A 13,545-nucleotide genomic window follows, 5' to 3' on the forward strand; every position below is an offset into this window, starting at 1 on the left:
GAGCAGCGCGAAACCAGTTAGCACTCCATTGGCGAATCACTTTAAGCTCTCATCAGAACAGTGCCCTAAGACATATAAGGAAGCTGAAAATATGGCAAAGGTTCTGTATTCTAATGCTGTTGGCTGCTTGATGTATGCGATGGTATGTACTCGTCCTGATTTAGCTCATGCTGTTAGTCAAGTTTGTAAGTACATGTCTAAACCTGGTAAGCAACATTGGGATGCAGTCAAGTGGATCTTTCGGTACTTAAAGGGTACTGTGGGACATGGAATTGTTTTTGGGAGTCAGCGGGATAATCCTTTGGTTGTAGGATATGTGGATTCAGATTATGCAGGTGACTTGGATAATAGAAGATCTACGACAGGGTATGTGTTTACTCTTGGTGGAGGGCCTATTTGCTGGAAGTCTACTGTTCAATCTGTCGTGGCACTATCTACAACTGAAGCTGAATACATGGCAGCGGCTGAAGCTGCAAAAGAAGCTTTATGGCTTACTGGTTTAGTGAAGGAGTTGGGTGTTCAACAAGGTGGAGTTCAGTTGCTTTGTGATAATCAAAGTGCTATTCACTTGGCTAAGAATCAGGTGTATCGTGCTAGAACTAAACATATTGATGTAAGGTTCCACAAGATCAGAGAGTTGGTTGCATCTGGAGAGGTTTTGTTTCAGAAGGTACATACTGATGAGAATGCCGCTGATATGTTCACCAAGCCAGTTACGACAGACAAGTTCAAGCATTGCTTGGACTTGTTGAATGTTTCGAGTTGTTAAAGAAGCAAGGTAACCCAACCCACATTGAAGTTTCCAAGGGGCAGGATATTCGCCAAGGTGGAGATTTGTTAGGTATGGCTCATAAATATACCAGTAAAGAGGACAGGAGATGGAGCGAAGTGAGCGAAGCGAACGCAGCAAACATCAACTGTCCTTACAAAGAAAGTCTCGTTGTGGGGTTACAAATTATGTGGGTTGAGGGTGCGGGGGCGTAGCCCCCGCGGTACGGTACAGGGTTGATTTTGTAATTATGTACCAGGGTTTTCTATTATAAATAGAGATGTAACCTAGACCTAAAACATTCATTGAATAAAATTCTAGCGCCGCCTAGGAACCGAGGACGTAAGCACATTGCCGAACCTCGTAAAATTCTCGTGTTCTTTCGTTTTTCTTTACCCGTTTTCGTCAACAGTATTAAAATCTAAGATTCTTAAAAGAAATTGAACCAAAATGATTATTCCATCATACCTAAATAATTACTTTTAATTTGATCAGTTAAGCACTCATTGTACATTTCCAATTAATATCACATTTTTTCGTCTTCTCTCTTCTTATTTCTCAACCATTTGCTTCACGACATCAAACAGCTAAAGCCATCCCCATGCAAGCAATGTTGCTTTTATACCTTGTCTACCGGCTGACACCTTGTATTGTATCTAGGGATGGGCATGAACCGAGTTGGGTTGGATTTCTGATTAACCTTATTTAATTCAAAAATTATACACTCTTCATCCAACTTGAACTAAAGTAAAAAATATATACCCATCACCCGACCCGAATCCGACCCTCTTTTTGAGAAAAAACTCAAAGAACTGTTTCAAAATAATATATGTATAACAAATATTACTTTTATTCAATAAAAAATAGATATTTAATTAAATATATATAAAGGGTATTATTGCAATTATCACTAAATATATAGGTAAATTTACATTTTTCGAGTCGGGTCAGATATTTTTCACCCTAAACCTGAACCCGACCTGACTCAAGCATGTCCTCTAAAAAACCCGATCCGACTCGAACTTTGATTTTTTTTTAAAAATCCGACTCAATAAGATAAGATCAAGTCGAAACCCGTCATGTTCAAGTCTTGTGCCCATCCCCAATTCTATATGCTTTAATTCTTTTTTTTAATTTTGTTTGCCAAATAATAATTAAAGATGATGGATGCAACATTTAGAAAGAACAATAATTTCTCTTAAATAACGATGGATGAGCAAATTAATGATATAAGTTGTTCAACAATTAATATTGGTACCATAATAAATACATTAATTGTTTTCCATTATAATTTTCAAATTAGAACGTACACAAAATTTTATGCTACGGTGTAAATTTAGAAATTTGTATTGAAAATTAATGATGTAAAATTAGATCATCAATAAAAAATAGAAATAAAATACATAAATTATATGAGAAATTAAAATTTTCAAAGATTACGATTGCACCTTTGACACCCCCTCTTGATCTATCCCTGATTCCAAGTACTATTTACTAAAAGATGCAATCTTATCTTCCAAAGTATTGGGAAATATTTTGTATGTAAGCTAAAATTCTTCAATCCCTAGTTTGGAAATGCTCCATGCAAATAAGTGACGTAATTGGAATCTAGCAACGTTTTACACCATTAGATTGGAATCTAACAACGTTTTACACCATTAGATTGGAATCTAGCAATGTTCCACACAAAACCAAACGTAGTTTGGGAGGGGTACTCCAGGGAAAGACACAAAATTTTATGTTAGAGGACGAATCTCTAAAATTTTAAGAGAAGATAAATTTATAAACTTTCATGGGGACGAAAACATATTTTCAATATAAAATAAATAGAAAAAAAATTAAAATATATGGTAATTTTAAATTTTTAAAGGAGCTACTGTCCCCACCCGCACCCCTTCGATTTATTCCTGGGTCCTCCACCTTTGATTCAATGATAATTTAAATCTCTATAATTTTAAGTATGAATCAAATTAAGTTTTATTTTTATATTTAAATTTTGAGTTTAAATACTCAATAGATATCTATTTTTTGAAGTTGAATAATTTAATTCTTCCAAATATATAATCCTAGTTTCGTTCTTTCAACGAAATGTCATAACTCTCTAGTTAAACCTTAACTTAAAGAAATGGACTACTTCATTAGCTAGTACATTAAGTTTGAGGAAAGGGTGTATATACATATAGTGTTATACACTTGGCATTGATAAAAAAAAGCTAAAAACAAATTTGAAATGGACTTAATTTGGGAAATGCAAGAGCTTTACACTTTGAAGCAGGTAAAGCATATAGAGCTATAAGACAAAGTGATGCTAGAAACCTATACAGCTACATAATAAGCAAAATGAAGAGATCAAAAGCAAAAGATATGAAACTAAAAACGCCCACATAAAGTATCACAGCTCATCAGATTGTTCATCAACAGTTCAATGTCAAAAGAACAAAGCAAGTTATGTGTGCCATGCCATCATCATCAAATAAACAAGCTTCAAAACTATGGGTATGTGTATGTGTATATATAGGGCTTTATGCAATGAAACAAACATAAGCTCTTTCTTCTACTCTATACTGGCACATACATATCCAAGCTAAGAGAAAGAGCTTCACATCAACAACAATGGCATTAAACATCCATGATCGTAGCTTCTCTTCTGCTTTTGGCCTTCTTGGTATCTATTTAATTCCATAATTGATTAACTTCTTTGTCCCATTGTAAGCTTTCTTCTAATCCTTGTTTTCTGCAGGAAATATATTGTCTTTCCTGGTTTATCTTGCCCCGTTGTAAGTTTTCTTCTAATCCTCAAGCTTTGGTTCATGTATGGGAATATGAATATGTTAACGATTTTCTTTTTCTTTTTTCAAAATTAAGGCCCACTTTCTATAGGATTTTCAAGAAGAAATCAACTGAAGGTTTTCAATCAATACCGTATTCAGTAGCACTGTTCAGTGCCATGCTGCTCCTGTACTATGCTTTCCTTAAGAAACATGATGCATCCATGCTCATCACCATTAATTCCATTGGATGTTGCATCGAATCCATTTATCTCTTCTTATACATGATTTATGCTACCAAAAGTGATAGGGTATGTATTGATAAATTTAACGTTTTAACATAAAATACTACGTCCGTCCGTGGTGATCTTACTTATTATGCACTGCAGATATACACGACAAAGTTGCTGGTGTTTTTCAATATAGGTGCATTAGGACTGATCATACTTGTCACACTCGCATCATTCCATGGCCCTCTTCGGGTGTCTATTGTTGGGTGGATTTGTGCCATCTTTTCCGTTTGTGTCTTTGCTGCTCCCCTTAGCATCATTGTAAGAAGAAACCCATTGCCTTGTTAATCTTAGGTAAACTACGTATTTGTTCACTCACATATTATTTAGTTTCTGTTTTGATCATCCAACTATTATTTTTTTTCAAAATTTTATCCAACGTTACAGTTTAGTTTTGTTTTGATCACCCGTCGTTAATAAATTAACAGCGATGGTGATGTGGTATTACCTTATGATAACACATCAGCATTATCATTAATTTTTTAACGATAGGTGAACAAAACATAACAAAAAATGTGACGTTAGGTATAATTTTAAAAAGGCATAAAGAAAAAATTAATATCTAACGTTACATAAATGGTCACTTTATCACATATTATTTTTTTAGCATTTTAACTCCCAAAATTTCAATTTGTTTGTTAAAACAACCCCTGTTGGATGAATTCGTTAATTGACCAACAGTAAACACATGTTTTTGGCGTGTCATTTTCATGAGTTTAATTGAGAATGTGACATATGTCATGTCATCAATTAAACACACATGAAAATGTTACATCACCAACATATGTTGATCGTTACTTAATTAAAAATTTCTATCCAATTGTGGCTTTTTTTTTTACAAAAAATTGAAGCGTTGGGGTTAAAACGTTTAAAAAATAATAGAGGAGAAAATGATCATTTTTGTAAATCTTGGAGGCTAATTTTATCATTGTCTTTTAAAAATAATAGTTGAGTGACCAAAACAGAAGCTAAGTAACAAGTGGGTGACCCAATAGATATTTTACCCTTAACCTTATCAATAATGAAATAATATTCCACTTTTCGTTTTTTTTAATATTTTGTTTTATAAATTTGTAGAGATCTGTGTTGAAAACGAAGAGCGTGGAATACATGCCGTTCCCATTATCATTCTTCTTGACTCTTTGTGCCATAACGTGGTTCCTCTATGGATTTTCATTGAGAGATTTCTACATAGCAGTAAGAACCTATACCTATACTCCTTTTTTTTTTTTGAGAAAATAGACAAGCCTCGTTAAAAATTTCTCGTAATTTAATCGAACCGAAGTTCAATCGAGACAACAAAAGAAGAAAAGAGTACCCGATAATTATTATTCAATCTCATCTACGATACAACAAAAGTTATCTATCAATTCATTTCATTATATTTTCTTGATTATGTTGCAGACACCAAACATCTTAGGGTTCAGCTTCGGGGTAACTCAGATGATATTATACGTTCTATATCGCGGTGGAACAAAAGAATCCGTCCAGCCGGAAAGCGGCGGCAAGCTCCAATTAGAGCGATTTCCGAGCACCGGTGACCAACAAAGCGCTTTGAATCAGGCTCAAGAAGCTGCCGTGAATTATGGAGTTGGTGGGACGATTAGCAGCAACTCACAAATCGTCCCTAGTGAACTCAACGTTTGAACCCTTTAAATTATGAAGCATTTCTCTATTTGTATGAAAGAATAGAGTAATAATATACGAAAAGAAACTGATTTATATAGGAAGAATTGGCGTAGCCTCTTTCTTTTGATGATCAAATTTTTAATTTGAATTGCAGTTAAATATGGTCATTAGTAATAAGTTCAATAAAATAAACCAGAGTGATTAAAACAGGAATAATTTGAAAGTTGCGTAATTAAATTGAAACTTTTTAAACTTTAGTGATCAAAATAAGAGTTGAAAGATAGTTAATTGATGAATAATATAATTTACCCATAGAAATGCCATGTAAATAAGTTTCCTTAAGTTTTTAACACAACAACAAACATGAAACATAAACTAAACGTTAAATATGATCATGAAAGAAAAAAAAGTTTAGGTATCAAAATTAGGGATAGGCATGGAACCCGAACCCGACGGTTTTCAATCCGATCGGGTCAGGGATTTTATATAAAAAATTGGGTTCGGGTCAGATTTTTTAAAGGTGATGTTTGGTTCGAGTCGAATTCGGATTTAGGGTGAAAAATATCCGATCCGACCCTAAAAAAATATAATTTTATCTTATATATTTATGAATAATTACAATGATACTCTATATATTATTTTTTCAATTAAATAATTATTTTTATTGAATAAAAATAATATTTTATTATTATTTTGGATCGATCAAATAGGGTTCTGATTTTATCTTAAAAAATCGGGTCAGGTTAGATCGGTTGAAGGGTATATATTTTTTGATTCAACTCGATTCGGGTGAAGGGTTAAAAATTTTTAGTTGAATTAGGTTGGCCGAAACTCGACCTATGTCCATCTCTAATCAAAATAAAATTAATTAATTAATTAATTGACTCGCCATTTTAATATTTAATAAAATAAAAGAAACTAAGAGATAAATTATGGTAAACTAAATGAGAATCTTGTAAAAATATGTCTTTACTAGTTACCTCACCAATTTGATTATTGAAACGACATTTTTAATACAGGTAAAAAAATGAAATTAACAGTGATTTATTTCTAGACGAGTCATTGTCATTAAGAAATCACACAACAATAATGAACGCTCAAATTGTAACCCCTCAGACCGATGCGGGTAATCCGATCCGATCTGGAGTGTCACATTAGGGTCACTGGAGCGGCCAACTGTAAAAATAACGAAAAATTTAAAACTTTTTATCAAAACATGTAAACTCATAAAATCATTAATCGGTATGCAGAATTAAAACAGATTTTTAGACTCGAATATAAAACAATATACAATTGCATGCCCTCTAATCACATGTACCATACTCTGCAAACAACGCCAGAAGAACTCACTTACTGAAGTCGATAACTGCACTGGTACAATTCTTTTAACCTGCAATGTTGAGTAATAGAGTGAGCTTCAGAAAGCTCAGTAATACAAAACTACTATATGATGTTGAAGAACGTGCAGATACAAATAAACATATTTTTTTCCTTATTGGTTCAGATATTTACAGATTTTTAGACTGAGCTGAGGTCTCATTGATATCTCAGGTAGTAACAGATAGTATTCAATTCAGATGGAAACATTTCGGATATCTAGGCTTAAGAGATCAGAATAGGTTATCTAGTGTGTTACCGTAAAACCAGTAAAAAGATACAGATCTTTTAAAACATATATATATACCCCCATCCGTCACGAACAAAATGTGTAGGTTCCCCAAAACCATACAACCACGTCACGTCCAGTAAGGCCCTGAACACAAAGCCGAGGAACCTATAAATATTCTTCCTCCAACAATGCCCCCCAATAAAACATGTTCCGTCCGTACAGATATATCAAAAATCAAAACATAATTCAAGTCAAGTATCAGATCAGAATTCATGTCAAGTATCGGATCAGAATCCAGGTCAAGTATCAAATCAAAATCCATGTCAGATATCATAACAGAATTCAAATCGGAAATCAGATAAAATATTCAAGTGATTAGGAACACACCGGAGTTTACAGATATTATTTAGAGGTATTGGATAATCTTAACAAGCAGAGAAACACAGATCTTCAGTATGTCGATATAATGTTGGAATTTAGAATCACTATTAGAAGAGATCAATAACTTATGGAATCATCAGTTATTCAGAATGAGACTTGAGCTGATAAGGAAGAAATGAAAGTTCATGACATTTACAATATATGTCGATCGATTGGATTATAGAAATACCTCAAGTTGAACAACTCCCAAAACTAATGCCTGTTGACCAGTTCATTCTTTGTCCTTCAGATATTTACTCTTTAATAACAACAATTAATGTCCATAAATCATCTTTGGAGTCATCGCTGAATGGGTCTTCCAAGGGTCTTTATTTCATTTCCACACTTCAACGATATCATGAAATGCTGATGTACTTTATTTTTGGTTCATAACTCATAGTAATTGGACACTATGTAAACTCATCAGAGTTTCCAGACTTATCCAAATCACTTACTAAATCCTTAGTCATTGAGGTTACCTAGTTCATTTAGCAGTCAAGTCCATTCTAGTTATTTTAGAGTTTTCAGGATTAATTTAGACATCTCTGAATTTCGGATACATATTGTACTTTCTTTCAGTTCAGTTCGATCTTCGTGGTTGATTTGTTGAACAAATATCCAATTCTTAGTGCTGAATGTGATCTAGAGTTGAGCTGAGCTGAATACTTCAAACAATTATCATCGAGCCAAACTTGAGTAGACGAACACTCATTCAAGTAATATATGTGCAGATCATGTACTGACATATCATTAAGGTTGATCAACTCACTTAATTTGTGATCCATAACTTTTAAGGGTAATACAACACCCATATTTACTTGGATTCCTTAATTAATCCAAAATATTTACTTAGTCTAGGCCATAAGGGTATTTTGGTCATTTTGGTGTTTGGTTTTATTCCATTCATTTCAGAGCTCGAGGTACTTAGTCTAGGCCATAAGGATATTCTTGGGCCATTTCAATTCTAGGGGTATTCTGGTCATTTTACAGATCCACTGTATTTCAATCCTTTCCTTCCGTCTGATCTTATTATTAAATTCAAACTTATCATTTATTTCAGTCCTTTTGAATAATTCTTACAAAAAAACCCCGATAAATTATTCTTCAGGTATTTACTCATAACTCGGATATTTTCGGGTCAAGTGCCTTCTCATATTTTACAAACGGGATATCAAAAATTTTTCTGCACTAAGTCAGGATCTTAACAATCAAATATGTACTTTATCAATTTAAGTACGAATCCTCAAAGTACTTTCTCATTTAGGGTCAACTCGGACTATTTTTACCTCTCAAAGGCATTTTCGTAATTTCTTAACCAGATAATTTCGATATTAACTCTTAACGAAAATAATTGTTGTTTAGAGATTCTATGGTTAATTGCTTTCCCGAACATTCTCTGATCTTGAAATGATTCATTAACATACTTCTAGTATCTTGCACAAACCCTCTTGAGTTTAAAATCTGGTTATCCGCATTTCCTAAGCAAAACTAGCATTTCTGATGCACATCAGTAATTTTACCGGATCAATGTCTTTTCAGAGTTATTAACCAACTTCCAGGAACAATTTTTGTCATCTTACAACATAAGGGTATTTTCATAATTTTACTCAACCAGAGTATTCTAATAATTTCTCATCTAAGTACCTTTAATGAGATAAATTATAATCTACATATCCATGGCTGATTCCTATATCACTTAATTCCAGAACTTGTAATTTAATTCTAACTGTCCTTCAATTTCTTATAATAGCCATCTGAGCCATATTCAGTTACATACTTTCTACCACATTCGTATCGAGTGTAGAACTTCATTAATTACACATATGAGACCAAACATTTACATTCATGCATTTACCAATACCAACATGTTCTATAAAGCATAAAGAGGTAGTAATATATTGCCTCGATTTCTGTGCCATATTGATCGACCATATAAATTCCATTCGAATGCCATCAATCTTGAAATCATCTTCCAATAATTCCTCAGATGCATATCAACAGAAATTACATAAAAAATGAGCTTAATTCCAAAAAATGGATCGAATTGGGTGATAAATCAGTAAAAAAACATTTGAATTTGGCAAAACAGACCCCAAAAATGATTTCGGAACGTCATAAAACATAAAATATGACTTTTCAAAAATTTTGACTTTTTCAATCAAAGTCGACGGTCAATAATTTTACAAAAATATCACCCTAACAGAAATTAATTACAAATTAGGCAACATTCTAAAACTATTTATAGAACTAGCACCCGAGTTTTTTTACACACATATCACCATGCGGCTAGGACTTCCCCATGCGCAGGGGCAGTGCTTGGGGCGTGTGCGATGCCGTGGAGTGTCCGAAAATTCCCAGAAAAATTCCTAAAAATTATTTGAATGCATTTTGAGACACTTACCAAGCTCGGTTCACAATTTTGAATGGTGGAGAGCTCGATTCCGAACATCGAAAACTTTAACTTTCTCACCCCTCCACACGCCTGCGACGACGGAGAAACGAAGAACACCAGTGGACTCGGAACGATGTAAGGAACACGATGGTGCGGGAGGTGTCGAAAATGGAGCAACAATCGGTGATGAATTTAAGATTTTCTCGGCGGTGGTGCTAAAAAAATTTGAAACTTTGACATGAAATTCACAGCGTTTGATAACGTTTCACTTCAATTGATTTAAGGGGTTTGTTCATCGGTCAACAACGAACACGATGGTGGTTTCGATTCGTCAAACAGAGGTCGGACGGTGAGTAGATTAGAATGGGAAGGAAGGTCAACGGGGAAGGGAAATAGGGGAAAATATGCAAAAACAATCGGGGGAGAGAGAGTTTATAATTCTCTCGAAAATAAAAAAGGATAAACCATGAGTTTAGCCACTAAACTTCCTGCGCTTCTTAAAATGGTTTGTCAACTTTACGATTTTACAATTAAATCCTCAATTTCTTCCAAAATACCAATTAAATTCACCACTTTATAATTCCTAAAATTTAGCTCCTAAATTGGGGTGTTACAATTCTCCCCATCTTAAAAGAATTTCGTCCTCAAAATTCATTCATGTCACATAATTGTATAAATGAAACTTCCATAAGTTCTTTCATAGCTTCACATAGCTTTTACAAAAGTGTGAATCCTCTACAAATTCTTAACCAGTTGAGTATACATTCTCATCAGAACTCTTCCACAGTCCAAATAAATAATCAAAACAACTTTATCATTGTGAAATCAATTCAGCCTTCGTTACGAGAATAGGCTCATAGAGTAGTAGCATATCCCAATTTCATTTCCGGAGTCGGGTCAGAATTTCTCATATGAGTAACTCTCACATGGATCGTGTGGTACTTTACAGAATTTAGACAGACGTTACTGGTATTCCTTTATAAAACGATAGAGTCCTAACGGATAAAGACTAGAGTTTGCACATTACAAATAGGGATTCAACCTTAGAGTTCCAGCTCAGAGAGGTACGATAATAGTCTAGGGGCATGTACTGATCAAACATCTTTTTGAAATTTGAATGGCCGGTCTATCTTGAAATTTTTTTTAACTCAACCATGGCTCTGATACCACTAGATGTAACCCCCTCAGACCGATTCGAGAAACCCGATCCGATCTGGAGTGTCACAATAGGTCCACCAAAGTGACACACTATAAAAATAACAGAAAATTTAAAACTTTTTATCAAAACATGTTAACTCATAAAATCATTAATCTGTATGCAGAATTAAAACAGATTTTCAGACACAAATATAAAACAAAATACAATTATATGTCCCCTAATCACATGTATCATACTCTGCAAACAACGCCGGAAGAACTCCCTTACTGAAGTCGATAACTGCACTGGTACAATTCTTTTAACCTACAATGTTGAGTAATAGAGTGAGCTTCGGAAAGCTCAGTAATACAGAACTACCAGATGATGCTGAAGAATGTGCAGATACAGATAAACATATTTTTTCCTTATTGGTTTGGATATTTATAGATTTTTAGGCTGAGCTGAGGTCCCATTTATATCTCAGGTAGTAACAGATAGTATTCAATTCAGATGGAAATATTTCGGATATCAAGGTTCAAAAGATCAGAATAAGTTATCTAGTGTGTTCCCGTAAAACCAGTAAAAAGATACAGATCTTTTAAAACATATATATATATACCCCCATCTGTCATGAACAAAATGTGTAGGTTCCCCAGAACCATACAACCTCGTCACGTCCAGTAAGGCCCTGAGCACAAAGCCGAGGAACCTGTAAGTATTCTTCCCCCAACAATACCCCCCAATAAAACATGTTATGTCCGTAAACGGATATATCAAAAATCAAAACATAATTCAAGTCAAGTATCAGATTAGAATTCATGTCAAGTATCAGATCAAAATCCATGTCAGGTATCATAACAGAATTCAAATCAAAAATCAGATAAAATATTCAAGTGATTAGGGAACGCACCAGAGTTTACAGATATTATTTAGAGGTACTGGATAATCTTAACAGGCAGAGAAACATGGATCTTCAGTATGCTGATAGAATGTTGGAATTTATAATCACTATTGGAAGGGATCAATAACTGATGTAATCATCAGTTATTCAAAATGAGACTTGAGCTGATAAGGAAGAAATGAAAGTTCGGGACATTTACAATTTGTGTCGATCTATCGGATTATAGAAATAACTCAAGTTGAACAACTCCAGAACTAATGCCTGTTTGATTGGTTCATTCTTTGTCCTTCAGATATTTACTCTTTAATAACAACAATTAATTTCCATAAATCATCTTTGGAGTCATCGCTGAATGGGTCTTCCAAGGGTCTTTATTTCATTTCCACACTTCAACGATATCATGAAATGTTGACGTACTTTTTTTTTGGTTCATAACCCATAGAAATTGTACCTTATGTAAACTCATCAAAGTTTCAATACTTATCCAAATTACTTACTAAATCCTCAATCATTGAGTTACCTAGTTCATTTAGCAGTCAAATCCATTACAGTTACTTCGGAGTTTTCCAGATTAATTTGGACGTCTCTGAATTTTGGATAAATATTGTACTTCCGTTCAGTTCGGTCTTCGTGGTTGATGTGTTGAAAAATATCCAATTCGTAATGCTGAATACGATCTAGAGTTGAGCTGAGACGAATACTTCCATAAATTATCATTGAGCCAAACTTGAGTAGACGAACACTCATTCAAGTAATATCTGTGCAGATCAGGTACTGACATATCATTAAGGTTGATCAACTCACTTAATTTGTGATCCATAACTTTTAAGGGTAATACAACACCCATATTTACTTGGATTCCTTAATTAATCCAAACCATTTACTTAGTCTAGGCTATAAGGGTATTTTGGTCATTTTGGTGTTTAGTTTTATTCCATTCATTTCAGAGCTCGAGGATATCCAATCATTCCTGAGCTTGTTGATATTCTTGGGTCATTTCCATTCTAGGGGTATTCTGGTCATTTTATAGATCCAGTGTATTTCAATCATTTCCTTTCGACCGATCTTATTATTAAATTCAAACTTATCATTTATTTCAGTCCTTTCAAACAATTCTTGCAAAAGAACACCCCCGATAAATTATTCTTCATGTATTTACTCATAACTCAGATATTTTCGGGTCAAGTGCCTTCTCAGATTTTACAAACGGAATATCAGGAATTTTTCTACACTAAGTCCGGATCTTAACAATCAAATTCGTACTTTATCGAGTTAAGTACAAATCCTCAAAGTACTTTCTCATTCAGGGTCAACTCGGACTATTTTTACCTCTCAATGGCATTTTCATAATTTCTTAACCAGATAATTTCGATATTAACTCTTAACGAAAATAATTCTTGTTAAGAGATTCTATGGTTAATTGTTTTCCCAAACATTCTCTGATCTTGAAATGATTCCTTAACAGACTTCTAGTATCTTGCACAAACCCTCTTGAGTTTAAAATCCGGTTATCCATATTTCCTAAGCAAAACTAGCATTTCTTATGCACATCAGTAATTTTACCGGATCAATATGTCTTTTCAGAGTTATTAACTAACTTCTAGGGACAATTCTTATCATCTTACAACA

General features: G+C 33.8%; 1 protein-coding gene across 1 annotated transcript; it reads left to right on the forward strand.

The window, feature by feature from the left end:
• Nucleotides 1–3,343: 3,343 nt before the first annotated feature.
• On the forward strand, nt 3,344–5,502 carry LOC120165181 (bidirectional sugar transporter SWEET14-like). Its single transcript, XM_039174760.1, has 6 exons — nt 3,344–3,434; nt 3,510–3,546; nt 3,635–3,848; nt 3,927–4,088; nt 4,905–5,024; nt 5,232–5,502. The coding sequence occupies exons 1-6, from the start codon at nt 3,383–3,385 to the stop codon at nt 5,472–5,474; spliced, it is 828 nt and encodes a 275-aa protein (XP_039030691.1). The 5' UTR covers nt 3,344–3,382; the 3' UTR covers nt 5,475–5,502.
• The last annotated feature ends 8,043 nt before the right edge of the window (nt 5,503–13,545 follow it).

The sequence above is a fragment of the Hibiscus syriacus genome, unplaced genomic scaffold (genome assembly GCF_006381635.1).
Source record: "Hibiscus syriacus cultivar Baekdansim isolate YM2019G1 unplaced genomic scaffold, ASM638163v2 tig00111582_pilon, whole genome shotgun sequence".
Taxonomy (NCBI): Eukaryota; Viridiplantae; Streptophyta; class Magnoliopsida; order Malvales; family Malvaceae; genus Hibiscus; species Hibiscus syriacus.

Coding starts and splice junctions, on each gene's coding strand:
- LOC120165181 (XM_039174760.1), top strand. CDS start 3,383: ATGGCATTAAACATCCATGATCGTAGCTTCTCTTCTGCTTTTGGCCTT. Junction 4,089..4,904: donor CTGCTCCCCTTAGCATCATT/GTAAGAAGAAAC, acceptor ATAAATTTGTAG/AGATCTGTGTTGAAAACGAA. Junction 5,025..5,231: donor TGAGAGATTTCTACATAGCA/GTAAGAACCTAT, acceptor ATTATGTTGCAG/ACACCAAACATCTTAGGGTT.